This window comes from Oncorhynchus nerka, linkage group LG2 (assembly GCF_034236695.1).
Source record: "Oncorhynchus nerka isolate Pitt River linkage group LG2, Oner_Uvic_2.0, whole genome shotgun sequence".
NCBI classification, from domain to species: Eukaryota; Metazoa; Chordata; class Actinopteri; order Salmoniformes; family Salmonidae; genus Oncorhynchus; species Oncorhynchus nerka.
The window spans coordinates 39,765,578-39,781,643 of NC_088397.1; the positions used below are offsets into that span (position 1 = coordinate 39,765,578).

At 40.7% G+C, this 16,066-nt stretch overlaps 1 protein-coding gene across 1 annotated transcript; it reads right to left on the reverse strand.

Moving 5' to 3' along the window:
- Positions 1-5,822: 5,822 nt before the first annotated feature.
- On the reverse strand, positions 5,823-15,250 carry fam83c (family with sequence similarity 83 member C). The gene is given in 5 exon segments (XM_029669522.2): positions 5,823-7,975; positions 7,977-8,837; positions 12,560-12,684; positions 13,023-13,190; positions 14,387-15,250. Coding segments are annotated over 5 exon segments (1,788 nt in total). The 5' UTR covers positions 14,897-15,250; the 3' UTR covers positions 5,823-7,851.
- Between the last annotated feature and the right edge of the window lie 816 nt (positions 15,251-16,066).

Here is a 16,066-nt window from a genome sequence, read left to right on the forward strand (position 1 = left end):
AGAGCTGAGGAGGACATGATTAAATGGTATTCCAATATTTGCATTTAAAAAGGCCTGTTGGCTCATATCTTGATGATAATGCCTCATACCTCTTTCACTCTCTACCACTATCCTCTGGATAAGATTTGCAGTACAGAAATTATCCTGAGCACTGGGATTCTATCGATATGAATGAAAAAGTACCTTAGTATATAGAAGGAACATTTGTCAGACATGCACATTGTCAAAGAACAATATTGTAAATAATAAGAATACTTAGAAGAACTGATCAATCAAGTAAAACTGTACCAACTGTCTACAACCAAGACACCCAGGCTGTATAAACAATGCATTTACATTTACATTTAAGTCATTTAGCAGACGCTCTTATCCAGAGCGACTTACATATCACACAACAGTTGTGTTACAACTCATATTTGTTGTATTTGTCATTAGCTCAAGTTCGACACAGAAACAGAGTCCTCCTCTATTAGCCTTTCAGGTGAAACACAATGTGCGAAGGAAGACATCAAAGCTCCTAAATGGTAGCCACCCCAGCGTGCAAGTGCTCAACAGGTTTAGTTGCATATTATCAGTAAACCAATTCAATGAAATATGGGAGGTTCACATGTCAACACCATCTCTTAGTTATTATCTTAAGGCTTAAGGCTTGTTTGTGTACATTACATAAAATAATGTCAAGTGTAAATGTAAATTTGTGTCCATTCAAAAGCCTGTGTAGTTAATCATATCTTTTTTTTAATGTTCTATTATGTATTTGTATTTTATATGGATCCCGATTAGCTGCTGCCAAGGCAGCACCTACTCTTCCTGGTGTCCAGCAAAATTAAGGCAGTTATACATTTTGAAAAACATTACAATAGATTTACAATGTACAATTAATTTCACAACATATTAAGTGTGTGCCCTCAGGCCCCTACTCTACTACCACCTATCTAGTTTACTCATTACCCCTACTCTACTACCACCTATCTAGTTTATTCATTACCCCTAAACAACCAAAGAACATAAATAGACCGTCTGTCATCTCCCAGTAAGGTCGATGGTAGTATGAACTTTGCCTATGGATTCGGTAGCAGTGGCAGCAGTAGTTTACCAACAGTATGACTCATTCCCCTGTGTCTCTTCTCTGATGAGCAGAGTTAAAGATTAGGAACTGAAAATACTTGGATGATTCATGCTCTATTATCTCTGACACAGATCAATATTGACAAAGCGATATAAATCATGTGCCTCAGTTCCTCTTAAAACCATCCACTTGAAGAGTGTGTATGGGGCATTGTGTTGTCATTCTCTTGTGTAAATGTGCCAAATCAATGATGCATCTGCCATTTGCTGATATGTAAGCGTTCAACCATACATTTACACTTGTATTCCCCATGCTCACTAAGTCTTCCAAAATATCGGATTTAGCTTGATTTTACAGCTCTACATTAGAAGCTATACAATACTGTTTTGTTTACAGTCAGTTGGTGGTCTAAAGAAGATGCATCTAACCCCTAATGGTTTTACTCTTGACTCACAGTATCTTTGACATTTGTATTATAGATGGGGCACTATATAAAGTCAGAAACATTTAGGCTTAATAAACCATAGAGGTGTAAGACTTTAGATCCACTGGGCTAAAAAAATAATAACCCTCCTGTGCGTATGTTGTGAATGACATCACTCAGCAATGTATAAGATTTTGAAATGGATGATATTAAGAGAAGAAATGTATTGTTTTGTTCAGTGTTCGTTATTCATTAAAAAACATGAACACTTACCACGCTGCGTTTTGGTCCTCCGATCCTTTATACTACTCCTCTTCGTTAGAAGAGGAGGACGAAAACCCTTACATGACCTCAGTTATGAGGAGACAAGCCTGAGAGGCAGCCCCAATAAAAAAAAATGGGGGGTGGCACACGAGGAGATTGGCTGAGTCAGGTTGGAGACCTAAGCAAACTCCTCGTGCTTACCATGGGGAGCGTGTGACTGGTCAGGCCCCGTGTTATGCAGAGATACACAGTTCGCATTCATAGCCCAGTGCGATCTATTCCAGCTCCTCACATTTGCCGGGCTAGAATGGGCATCCAGCCAGGACGGAGGGTGCCGGCTCAGCGCTCCTGGTCTCCAGTACACCTCCTTGGACCAGGATATCCTGCGCCGGCTCTGCATACTGTGTCTCCGGTGTGTCTGCACAGCCCAGTGCGTCCTGTGCTAGCGCCCCGCACTTGCCGGGCTCAAGTGAGCATCCAGCCAAGACGCATTGTGTCAGCTCTACGCTCCAGATCTCCAGTGCGCCTCCACAGTCCAGTACGTCCTGTGCCTGCTCCCCGCACTCGCACTGTGGTGCGTGTCACCAGCCCGGTACCACCAGTACCGGAACCACGCACCAGACCTCCAGTGCACCTCCACAGACCTCCAGCGACGGTCCCCGGTCCGGGGCCTCCGGCAAAGATCCGCAGTCCAGAGCCTCCGGCAATGATCCACGGTCCGGTTCTACAAAGGCGGAGGGATCAGTGTAAAGAGGGGGGACTGCGTCCAGAACCGGAGCCGCCACCGAGGGTAGATGCCCACCCGGACCCTCTGTCACAGCCTGACCTTAGTTATCTTTGTTTTCTTTATATTTTGGTTAGGTCAGGGTGTGACGAGGGTGGGTATGCTAGTTTTTGTATTGTCTAGGGTTTTGTATGTCTAGGGGTTTTGTAGGTCTAGGTCGTATGTATGTCTATGGCTGATATGGTTCCCAATCAGAGGCAGCTGTTTATTGTTGTCTCTGATTGGGGATCATATTTAGGTAGCCATTTTACCTTTTGTGTTCGTGGGTTCTTGTCTATGTGTAGTTGCCTGTCTGCACTTCTCATATAAGCTTCACGGTTCGTTTTGTTATTTTGTTCATTTGTTCAGTGTTCGTTCTTATAATAAAAGAAGAATGTACGCTTACCACGCTGCGCCTTTGTCTCATTCGTATAACGAACGTGACAGTATCTACCTCTCTGATTGTCAACAGAAACTTGGTGAATAACTACAACAGATTAGCCTACTTAACCCTGTGTATTGAACAAACAAAAGCCATGGTTAGCCCAAGCCTACACAGCTGAAACAAAGACACCCAAATCCAGATTAGGATGGCCAAGGCTGTTCTGAGAAGTAAAATTCAACAGAGTTCAGTGCATAGAGGAGAAAATATAACAGTAACTATCCAGGAAGTCCCCTGCCTGCATCCTTAACCCTAAAAGAGGCAACACATTTTCCAAAAATTGGAAATGGCAAAGATACACTTTGTCAAACAGTAGCACTTTTTATTTTATTTACCTTTTTTTACAAGAAGAGATTTATTTCTCCATATTAACACAAATCATGCTAAATGTTGTTGTTTTGTTGGTAACCAGTTGCCTGACAAAGTCCTACAACTTCAGAAGGATATATATACAGTTGAAGTCTGAAGTTTACATACACTTAGGTTGGAGTCATTCAACCACTCCACAAATGTTTTGTTAACAAACTTTAGTTTTGGCAAGTCGGTTAGGACATCTACTTTGTGCATGACACAAGTATTTTTTCCAACAATTGTGAACAGACAGATTATTTAACTTATAATTCACTGTATCACAATTCCAGAAGGTCAGAAGTTTACATACACTAAGTTGACTGTGCCTTTAAACAGCTTCGAAAATTCCAGAAAATGATGTCATGGCTTTAGAAGCTTCTGATAGGCTAATTGACATAATTTGAGTCAATTGGAGGTGTACCTGTGGATGTATTTCAAGGCCTACCTTCAAACTCAGTGCCTCTTTGCTTGACATCATGGGAAAATCAAAAGAAATCAGCCAAGACCTCAGAAAAAAATGGTGGACCTCCATAAGTCTGGTTCATCCTTGGGAGCAATTTCCAAATGCCAAATTTCCAAAGTTGTGGCAAAATGGCTTAAGAACAACAAAGTCAAGGTATTGGAGTGGCCATCCCAAAGCCCTGACCTCAATCCCATAGAAAATTTGTGGGCAGAACTGAAAAAGCATGTGCGAGCAAGGAAGCCTACAAACCTGACTCAGTTACACCAGATCTGTCAGGAGGAATGGGCCAAATTCACCCAACTTATTGTGGGACACTTGTGGAAGGCTACCCGAAACGTTTGACCCAAGTTAAACAATGTAAAGGCAATGCTACCAATGACTAATTGAGTGTATGTAAACTTTTGACCCATAAAAGCTGAAATAATTTTTTATAAATCATCTGTACTATTATTCTGACATTTTTCATTCATAAAATAAAGTGGTGATCCTAACTGGAAAAATGACTTGTGTCATGCACAAAGTAGATGTCCTAACCGACTTGCCAAAACTAAAGTTTGTTAACAAAAAATTTGTGGAGTGGTTGAAAAACAAGTTTTAATGACTCCAACCTAAGTGTATGTAAACTTCTGACTTCAACTGTATATTAAAAAACAAATCATGTATTTTTACTCCTTGGGGTCTAAATGTACACCTGTTGGTGTACATTCACACCGGTACACTTATTTAATTGACGTTGTGAAACCTTAAAGAACGACAGTCAGGTCTGAAACACGACCAGTAGAGATAGTTACCCATTCTGCCCTACAAAGGACCACTGAACCAGGTCAAAGAGTTCACATCTCCCCCAAAACTAGTGACGGCGTAACTCCTGGACGGCTTGCCAATTGGTAGTGGCCTTTGAAAATTATCCAAAAGGGATGCAAGCCAGCAAATTCATGGGTAACAAGGACATACTGTAATTATATGTCAGGGCACACGGCTTGGTCAAATTTGATTTCTGGCTCATGTCAATCGTGCATCAGAGGGTACCCTATCCAACTCCAGGGCCATTCTGGATCTTTATGTGGCACATTGTTAAATCCATGATGGGAAATGTACAAGTGCACACTTTAAGAAAAAGGCAGAGAAGTGGGGCGCAATCTATATGTGAGCAATACATGTTTTACTGAGAGTATCTGTTCATCGTAATTACCATCATCATCATAGTAGTGGGGTAATATTTATCATATAGCCTAAGTATATATTATATATACACACACCTCACATGTGACCCGTGATAAGACTATGCAATTTCTATATTAACAAAGCCTGTTACATTTTTTATCTGACTCCATAAAGATGATTCAGCAATATGCCAGCTAGTCTAGTTGAGTTACAGATCCTCCCATGTGGCACAGTTGGTAGAGCATGGCGCTTGCAATGCTAGAGTTGTGGGTTTGATTCCCATGTGGGATCAGTATGAAAAAGAACAAAAATATATTCACTCACTACTGTAAGTCACTCTGGATAAGAGTGTCTGCTAAGTGACTAAAATGTACAGGAATAAGAATTGTCTGTCAAAGGCAAATAGATGTAATTACATTGTGAAATGAAGGATTACATTATGCTTAAGTTAGAAAGCATTAACAAGCACGGCAAGGCATTATTCTAGGGATGATCAGATAGGGAGAGAAAAACAAAGGTGCCATGGACCATAGCTCATGGGAGTGAGAGAGTATCTCAACAGTGCAGGTCAGGAGCAAAGGAGAGAGACAATGAATCTAAGACTTTTATAAGCATCTGAGTTAGTCGGATTCAAAATCTGAGTGGTTGACCAATTGCATAACTGTTGAGTTAACTTCCACTCAGACTTCAGATCTACAGGATGATATCACAATAGAACCTCTGCTACCCAGAGGTGTGACATAATGGGGGTGAGATAATGCAGCATTTCTAAGACAACACAGAGGAATCCTTGCATAGTTGATAAGGGTCACTTTGTGGGCTGGGGCCACCCTACATCATCAGTATTTATATTTGTTGGCATACACAGAATTAGATTAGAACCCCAATCAAAAAGAGCTTTATTGCAAATTGTTATTTTCAGTAACACTGTAATCAGTTAATCTTAGCCCTTGTAACAGTTCTAACTCTAGTTCACATATTTAATTTGCAAACTCATATCTTTAAGCTGCAATATATAACTTTTTGGGCGACCCGACCAAATTCACATAGAAAGGTGAGTTATAGATCTGTCATTCTCATTGAAAGCAAGTCTAAGAAGCGGTAGATCTGCTCTATGTGCGCTATTTCTATGCTTCCCGTTCACCAGCTTCAAAGTGCTGAAAATACAATATATTTGGTTCTGGAAAATATATTTCACAGTGGTTTAGATGGTACAATGATTCTATACATTATGCATTGCTTGTTTTGTCACATACAATTCTATTAGTTTGCCTAATTTCAGTTTAACAATCAGGACATTGCAGAGAGCTTTTTGCATATTGCACCTTTAAAGCTGGGCGTACACTACATGATTTTGGTGCGATTTAGCTGTCCAAGACAAGTTCTTGAGATATTGGGATTTTGTCTCCTGTCGTTGCCGACTCGGGGAGCGCGGCCGTCTGAGGGCTACCGAAATCTGAGAGCTACTGATACTGATCCAGTCTTTGAGCCATCCCGATATATTCAAACGTTTAATTTTATTCGCACAAAATCTGCAATGCTCTTGTAGTGTGAGATGTGCAACGACAAGTTTTGAGAACAGTAATAAGCAATAGCCAATGAGAGCTTGCCAAAGAAGATGCCAGTGAGATGAAGACGTGTTGCGTTAGTGATGACTACTACTAGTATGCGTTTATACTTACTTTTAACCAAAGTTAGTGTCAAATAATTATAGCTCTGAAGTTCACAGACAATGTAAATCAATTTAAAATGTATTGGCTAGATATTTCAACTTGTATGGCAAGCGTGAATATCTGACTGAAAATGTGTTTAGGCTGCTTTGAACCACAGCTCGTTCTAGTTACGTTAACAATCTAAACCACATCGTTTTCACGAGACAGCGTGGCAAGTGAAGAATATTGTAGTGTTTGACCCCTACCACCGTCTGTCCCACATAGTTTAGTGTGCGTAACATTACGTTGGCAAGACAAAAAACTAGAGGAAGGACGGTTGTTTAAATGTGTGCGGCTCAGCAATGTTGGAAAGTCGTGTAGTGTATGCCCGGCACAACACAAAAACATGCTATTCTACTTTTTACACATGATCGATGGTTAAAACTAAAGTTCACATTGTGCTCAACAACTACATCAGAACCACAGCTACCCTGTCTAAAACAGTACGGTATTCATTTTCTCAATCAAGTATATTATTTTAATGAAATAAATAAAATATTGAAACAAAATGTCATTGCACATCTCACTATTAATATCCTCACTTTGATGAAGTCCCTCTTTTCATTTTCGCACCAAATCATCCTAAAGTATATATATATATAAAAAAAGACTAACTTAAACTTATAGATATACAGTACCAGTCAAAAGTTTGGACACACCTACTCATTCAAGGTTTTTTCTTTATTTGTACTATTTTCTACATTAGTAAAAATAGTACATTAGAAAATAGTAAAAATAAAGAACATCCCTGGAATGAGTAGGTGTGATCAAAAGTAAAAACACATCTTAAAAACCCCCAGTAAAACTCCATTTACAACTCATTTCATACAGTATTAAATCATTAAAGCCATACTGGCTAGTGAAAGACACAGAAATAAGAACACAATACACAGCCATTGAATGAAGGGCCGGCCCTAGCATTTTGGGGACCCTAAGCAACATGTGTCATGTCACTTATTGGCAGGACCGCCACAGCTTCAATGTCTACATGCAAATGCTAAAAAGCTATCACTACAACTCAGTGTAAACAGGCTAATTCAGGCTGTACTCTACCCTCCTCTAAACTCCTATAGGGGGATTAAGGTACAAAATGCCACTCTGCTATAATGTTCTCTAGAAAAGGCAAAAAGGTGTGCTCTGCTTCCTGGAGGTCCAGTGCGATGGGGGTAGGGGAGGTAAAGTACTTTCTCAGCAGAGCCTCAATTGTTATTCTTTAACTCAAACCTGCTGTACACCTGTTTGGACTTCATCTTGTTGTAGTGGTTGACCAGGTCAAGTTTGCTGTGGCCTAAGGTCATGCGTTTCTGGTCCTTCCGGTTTATCATGGGGGGGCGGTGGCGGGGGAGTCTGCTCGCTCTCCGGCTCTGTCTGGGAGAGGTCTGGCCCCCCAAAGGCTGTGCTGTGAGGAGGAGACCTCCTGAAGATGTAGGTGTCCTTCTCAGTTGGGGGGAGGAAGTCCTTCTTGGTTGGGGGGAGGAAGAGGTCGGTGAGCTTGTTGAGGACGGGGTTGGAGGTAGTCCTCTGCTTGGCAGAGAGTTTGCTGTCCGGCATTGGAGACTGTGTCTTGGGGCTACTGTTGAAGAGGCTTGACTTTTGGTCGTATAAACCAAGAGTCTGAAACTTGGACGTTGTTCCGCCAACGTTTGGTTGGCGGAACTCTGTGGGGATGGACTTGGACCACTCTATCCCAACCGATTGGCCAATCCCAGAGGAAGCGTGCTCTGTAACTGGGCTGTGATTGGTCCCATTGGGGGAGCCTCTTGTGCCTTGGGCAGTCTGATTATGAAGGGAGGGAGTTAGTGCCCCTCCTCTCCTCTCAGGGCTCAGGTGAGAGTTGCTGGTCTCTTTCTTGTCATGACCTTGAGTGACCTTGTAAACCGTATTGGTCATGCCAGGTGCTGCCTTGATGCTGGACATGCTGCAACTGGATTGGCTGCTGGAGTTCTCTGAACTCAGAACCCTCTCCCTATCCCGTGACCTCTCGGGGAAGAAGTCTAGCCCCATGTTGGGCGCAGTAACAGGGTAGGGGTAGTAAGAGACACCCTCCTCATCTGGGTTATGGAAACAGTCAATGATCTGAGAGTCAGCGTACAGGCAGCGGAATTCTCGGTCGAAGCTCTCAGTGATCTGCCCAGAGAAGTGCATCACCATATTGCTGTGGACCTGCGCTGAGAGCCAGCTGAAACTACAGGAAAGGGAACATGATCGAAAACAATGACATCTTCAACAACAAGTAGTTGTACAGTATGTACACACAAATGTACTCAGTACATAATGGGCTAAATATGCCATACAGCAAATACATCCCTACCCTACCTCTGGCCTGCTCGCCTCCCTACCACTGAGGAAGTACAGTTCCCGCGCAGCCCAGTCAAAACTGTTCGCTGCTCTGGCCCCCCAATGGTGGAACAAACTCCCTCACAACGCCAGGACAGCGGAGTCAATCACCACCTTCCGGAGACACCTGAAACCCCACCTCTTTCAGGAATACCTAGGATAGGATAAAGTAATCCTTCTCACCTCCCCCCCCCCTTAAAAGATTTAGATGCACTATTGTAAAGTGGGTGTTCCACTGGATGTCTTAAGGTGAACGCACCAATTTGTAAGTCGCTCTGGATAAGAGCGTCTGCTAAATGACTTAAATGTAATGTAAATGTACCCAGTAATGTTCTACTTAAAAACAAATGACCTGTAGTGCATAAAAACTTTTTCAACTCACAAATGGTTTGCACACTATTTATAAACCTTCAGAAAAAGATATAAGTACATACTGTGCAACTGGTAACTAATTCTGGTGAGAAACCAACATATCTTTTGAACAGCTTTAGACGACATGCAGCAAGCAATATGACAGTTTAGTAACACTTTACTTAAGGCGTATAGTCATAAAACATTTGTTTTAAGCATGTTTGAGGCCTTATAAAGTTTTATAAATCAAATTAATGTTGTCTTTTCTATGTGGCAATTTCCAACAGGCAAAAATGACTGATAACTCTGATTCATTATAGCATGACACACATTATAACTAATTAAAAGATACTTATGACAAGTCTTATAATTAGTGATAGGGGAAAAATAGATGGTTACATATCGCAATATTATTTTGGATGATATTATATTGATACTCCAAGTATCGATTTGAAAAATATATTTAAAAAAATATGTATTTATTTATTTGCTAGGTAGGGTTAGCTTGCGTTAGTCGGCTGTACCTGCGCCACAACTCTGGTGTTTTTCATCCTATAGCTTGTTCTCCATCTTCTTTTTAAATAGTGAGCTAACATGTTTTTCACACTTTTTCCTTTTTATTTCACCTTTATTTAACCAGGTAGGCTAGTTGAGAACATGTTCTCACAACTGCGACCTGGCCAAGATAAAGCAAAGCAGTACAACACAAACAACACAGAGTTACACATGGAATAAACAAACATAGTCAATAACACAATAGACAAGTCTATATACAGTGTTTTAAATGAAGTAAGAAAATAAATAGGCCATAGTGGCAAAATATTTTAAATTTAGAAAATAAACACTGGAGTGATAGATGTGCAGAAGATGAATGTGCAAGTAGAGATACCGGGGTGCAAAGGAGCAAAAATAAATAAATAACAATATGGGGATGAGGTAGTTGGGTGGGCTATTTACAGATGGGCTCTATACAGGTGCAATGATCTGTAAGCTGCTCTGACAGCTGATGCTTAAAGTTAAAGTTTTATTTCCATGACTGATCATAAAATGATATCGTCTCTCCGCAGCAGACATATAGTGAGCAATATGTTTGGGACAAATCACAATATCATCTCAGTAATGAATTGCAATAATATAGAATCGTGAGAACCATGAGAATTGCAATACATATCGTATTGGCACTTAAGTATTGTGATAATATATTGTGAGGTCCCTACTTAGAATGCACTATGACCACATAATACGTTATGCCTGTATAATAATACCCGTGTTATCAACAGTTTCTTAGGGGAAGCATGTTTTCAAAACGACCAAACAAATATGAACAGGCTAACTTTGAATTCAATTTGAATACTGAACCAGAAGAACAACTTGGGTACATAGCATCTCAGTGTTCCTCTGTATGTGAGCAATTGTTTTTGTTTGAAGTACTACTGATTTCCCTTTCATTGTTGTAAAGCCTGTCATACGGATGGATGTGCTTGATAGTCAAAATAGCTACCACTTCCAAATATAAAAGTGTTTTGTTTGAATTTCAAGATGAACATAAAATGGAACTACAAATATATTTCCAGTAAACTCTACAGGTAAATGCTTTTGCATTGACTGAGGGCTTGGCACATGCGTACAAACCTCATTGTTTGCACACTCACCCCCGAGTTAAACCCTTGTAGACCTCCCTACCCAGTAATGAATCATCATCAGCTGAGAAAACAGCTGACACTTCTATCTTCCTGTCTGAACATGAAGGCAAAATCTAAACATACAAGCTACATATTCCCCATAAAGTGAAGTGAGACATAGAAAAAGTGTAAGGCCAAGGAAGAAATATACACATTAATCTCAAGTTCCTCTACACACCTTCCTCTAGGCATAATCAAGCCCATAAAATGCCCGAGGGCTCTCAAGAACAAGTTTGTTCAACTGATACTAGTTTTGTTGGCAGTTGACAAAACTGCCAACACATTGCTTTTCAAAATGGAGGGTGTACAAATGTTTTGCATGAGATTAAGTGACAAGAGCAATGAGCAATACAGTGTAGATAATAAGTGCATGTATGCACTTCTTCAATTGTTAAAACACACTTACTGGGACTAATTTCATAACCACTTCTATCATGGTCAAGTATTATTTGCTTGTTTCAAATGCTTCCACTTCTATCAATCGTACAAGAAAAGCACTTTACTCCAATTAGGGGAGGGGTGGTATGGTTCGGGGAAAATATATATATTTTTAAATATATACAGTACCAGTCAAACGTTTGGACACACCTACTCATTGTCAAATAGTTTTTGAGAGAATGCCAAGAGTGTGCAAAGCTGTTATCAAGGCAAAGGGTGGCTACTTTGAAGAATCTAAAATAAAATATATCTTGATTTGTTTAACACTTTTTTTGGTTACAACATAATTCCATGTGTTATTTCATACTTTTGATGTCTTCACTATTATTCTACAATGTAGAAAATAGAAAAAAATAAAGAAAACCCCTTGAATGAGTATATGATTGGAAATGATGCAGACAATTACATTGATGGAAGCTACAATCTATCTGCAATATTAAGGCTGATCTACCCCCCAAAAAAAATACAAAAATTTAAATAAAAGCACCGTAGGCCACTAGCTTTGGGAGACATTTAATCAGCATCAAAGATAGAGTTTAACACAGTGGTTATTTAGCTGTTATAACTATTAAATAGCGGAACATTATATTTTTTTGCCTCTAGAGTCCCCCTGATGCCGTTGTGATAACGTTTTTGTTATTAAACCATTTATCTGTAAAAACTGCTTACAGACAACCATCAAAGTCTGCTCTCCATCTAATGGGATCACAGCTACCCAGCCTTGACGGACACGACAAACACTTGCTGCACAAGGTGACCTTCCTCCTAGAGGACCTATCCCATCCACTCTCCAAAGAGTTTGACCAATTGGCTTCTGGATGCCGGTACAAGGTACCAAGGTTCAACTGAGCGAGAGCACAAAGCACTTAGGAATGGGATGTTTACCTAATGACTCAAATTACAGCTATGTTTGCCTGAGTCAACTTACTATATAATTCAGAGTGCCACCCAATGTTGGTAGACAATGTCCAGAGCAAGGCTAGCGCTTAGCTGAATATAGGAATTCTCAGTTCACACTTATTATGCTTTAGATTTACTGCAAATGAATAGATAAATAACTGATATGTATTTTCCCAGGAGACATGAGTACAATCCTTACCTGTATGACCCAGCAATGACTTCCTCACAGTCTATAATCATAAACTTTTCCTGGACCTGCCCGGTGAATTTTTTCCCACTTTTAGTGCAGTATGTATCTCCACACACACTGCGGATTCTCATGTTCTGGAAAGGTAATGAAAATGTCAAATTTTGTGGAAATAATAACACCAATGAGATTAACAATATCTAACGAATCATGATGTATGTTTGCAGGTAATAAATGGTATCAACCCATCTTCCATTTTCACACTGAAGAAGTGTACCACTGCACATTGTATAATGAATGCATGCACACACACACACACACACACACACACACACACACACACAGAATAAGAGAGAAGGAGAAGCAGAAACACAGCGAGATAGGGGGAGAAAAGAGGGAGCGAAATACAGAGTAGAAATAGTACATTCTATTCAGCAATCCATCAACCCATGCACCCACCACATCCCATACTTACACCCAGGTGAGAGTTCTGGATGTCCAGTGCTGCACACATGTCAACAAAGTAGTTGAGATTCTTCTCATCCAGGAGAATGTACACAGGGACCTTGCGTTTGTTTGAGGCCTCCATCAAGTCACACAGCAGATCAACGTCTGTGAAGAGGTCCATGACCAACGCTATGACCTGCACATACAGGGAAAAGTTGATAAATACAAACATTTAATTTGACGGATGGACAACAGGATACAATGCTGCTATTTTCTATTTGGTCATTTTATCTATAGGCCTATAATAATACTTGTTTTTTTATATCACATCTGTATTTTGTACCAGCCAAGTATGAATGATAATTAAAACGTTAAATCATACAATTTTAGAATCAGAATCACCAACTACATGTTTGGTGTGCAAGACAGCTAGGTGTATTAAAGCAGTCGTTTTCAAACCTCTCATCAGGGACCCCCAGCCGTTCTATGTATTTGATATATTCCAGAGCTAGCACACCGGATTCAACTTGCCAACTGATCATCAAGCCTTTGACTAAGTCAATCAGGTGAGCTAGTTCAGGGTTACAACAAAATTGTGAAACGTCAGGGGGTCCCAGAGGAGAGTTTTTTTTTTTGTTTGAAACACTGTATTAGAGGGTGTGCAGGAGAATGGGAATATACCCTTTTTAGCCTATTGAAAAAAATAGGAATATACCCTGATGAGCACAATATAATGTTCTCTTAATGAGGTTTACATATAGGGCATCAAAACACTTAGCTTTTTAAGGCATTTATAGTATTGGTCATAATGCTATATGAATGTAGGAATATATGATTAATACACCTATGGTGTGCATTACATTGCAGAGGGTATTCATAGGAAATGTTAACATTTTTATCCAACACAAGTCTACATGGCTTTTTGCCTCTGTACATGCTGTAGTAAAAAGTATTGCTATTGCACTAGGCTACCTTTTCTTCAAATGAATATTACACACACATTACAGGCTGAAATGAATGTATGAAACATTGATGACCCTAAGAAAATTATAGCCTGGGCCTATGGATTACTGTATGGGGAGGCCTCTTGCTCCAAAACGAAACCTTAAAGGCTTGTAAATGTCTCCCAATTTCCTTTAAAATACATGGATGTAAATGTATGTGTTTTAGCGACAACACACAGCTTTTCCAGATAAGATTGCAAAACATACAGTACATGGGCATGTTTAGACATGTCAAATAGTTCAATTGTTTGTATTAAAGCAAAAATAAGCCCATAGCCATACCACAGGAGTGGACAGAGGTAGGAAAATAAGGGGGGAACATAGCCATTGGCCGTTACTCTCTCTCTCTCTCTGTGTGTGTATATATATATAAAATTCAATGACTTACCCTTTTTGCTTTATTAATTAACGACCGAATGAGGTCTTTCACATTGTGAGTCTTGTCCCTTTGGAAATAGATCTGTGTTTCTGAGGGTCCGTATCGTTGGGGGTTTTCTGGCCACCCTAGTTCCAGAATAGGTGGCTCTTCGTCGGACATCATTGGGAAATAGGTCCCCGAGGTAAGCTCCGACACCGTATCCCCCTCCCCAATGTCCCCCTCGGTGCCATTTGAGCTGTTTTCGGAGCTACAGTTCCTGGCTGCATTCTCCGTAATATAATGAATCTCAAGCGGCGAGAGAAAATTTAATTCCCTTTCCTCTGTCAGAACTCGTCTGTATTCCTTCTCCCCAGACTCCAACAGAGCGTCGGTTGCCAACCTGGCCGCCTCGTTGTGGCTGAGTTCGAGCGTCGAGCCTTGTCGCCATGGGTTCTTCACTTCTTCTAACCTGCTGGCGAGTTTACCAAGCGCTTTGCGCCCGGAGTTCTGTGTCGGCCGGAGCGCGTCGGAGCTCATCATTGTGCCTACGCAGCACTAAGGTAACAGATGGCGGTGTACTCTCCTGCACTACAGTACTCTTACAGGCATATAGCAAATGTAAATCTCTAAAAACGTGTAGTATCTTTATAAAAACGGCCTGCGCTGAAATGGACTGGACTTCTCTAGTTGCCGATCATGACAGCGACTGTATAGGCTATTCCCGCGGGGGCTTTCGTATTGTTGGTCTAATAGTCTGTTCAGAAGCACACCGCCTCTTCCTCAACAGGGTGTAACCATTAGTCCAAAAAGTTGCGTTTTGCAACAAAAACAAGAGTTTCTATTGGACACATTCAGGTAGGTCTCGCCCTCGTTCCGTTTTCTTCCGTTTACGAAAAGTTTTGCAACAGAATCGGTGTAATGAATACACCCCTATTTATAGCGGTCGCGGTAGCTAACGTCATATGGCTCCACCTCTCGCTCACATGATATGAAATTGAAAACCTATCCCCAGCGTCTCTTTATGGTAGCCATCATACAGTGCATTTGGAAAGTATTCAGACCCCTGAACCTTTTCCACATTTTGTTACGTTACATCCTTATTCTAAAACGGATAAATAATAATAATTCCTTAGCAATCTACAGACATTTTTGCAAAATTATTTTTAAAAATACCTTATTTACATAACTATTCAGACCCTATGAGACTCAACATTGAGCTCAGGTGCATCCTAAGGTCCCATAGTTGACAGTGCATGTCAGTGCAAAAACCAAGCCATGAGGTTTTAGGAATTGTCCGTAGAGCTCAGAGACAGGATTGTGTCGAGGCACAGAGATCTGGGGAAGGGTATCAAAACATTTCTGCAGCCCTCCACCAATCAGGCCTTTATGTAGAGTGACCAGACGGAAGCCACTCCTCAGTAAAAAGGCACATGACAGCCCACTTGGAGTTTGACAAAAGGCACCTAAAGACTCTCAGACCATGAGAAACAAGACTATCTGGTCTGATGAAACCAAGATTGAACTATTTTGCCTGAATGCCAAGCGTCACATCTGGAGGAAACCTGGCACCATCCCTACAGTGAAGTATGGTGGTGGCAGCATCATGCTGTGGGATGTTTTTCAGTGGCAGGGCCTGGGAGACTAGTCAGGATCGAGGCAAAGATGAATGGAGCAAGTACAGAGAGATCCTTGATGAAAACCTTCTCCAGA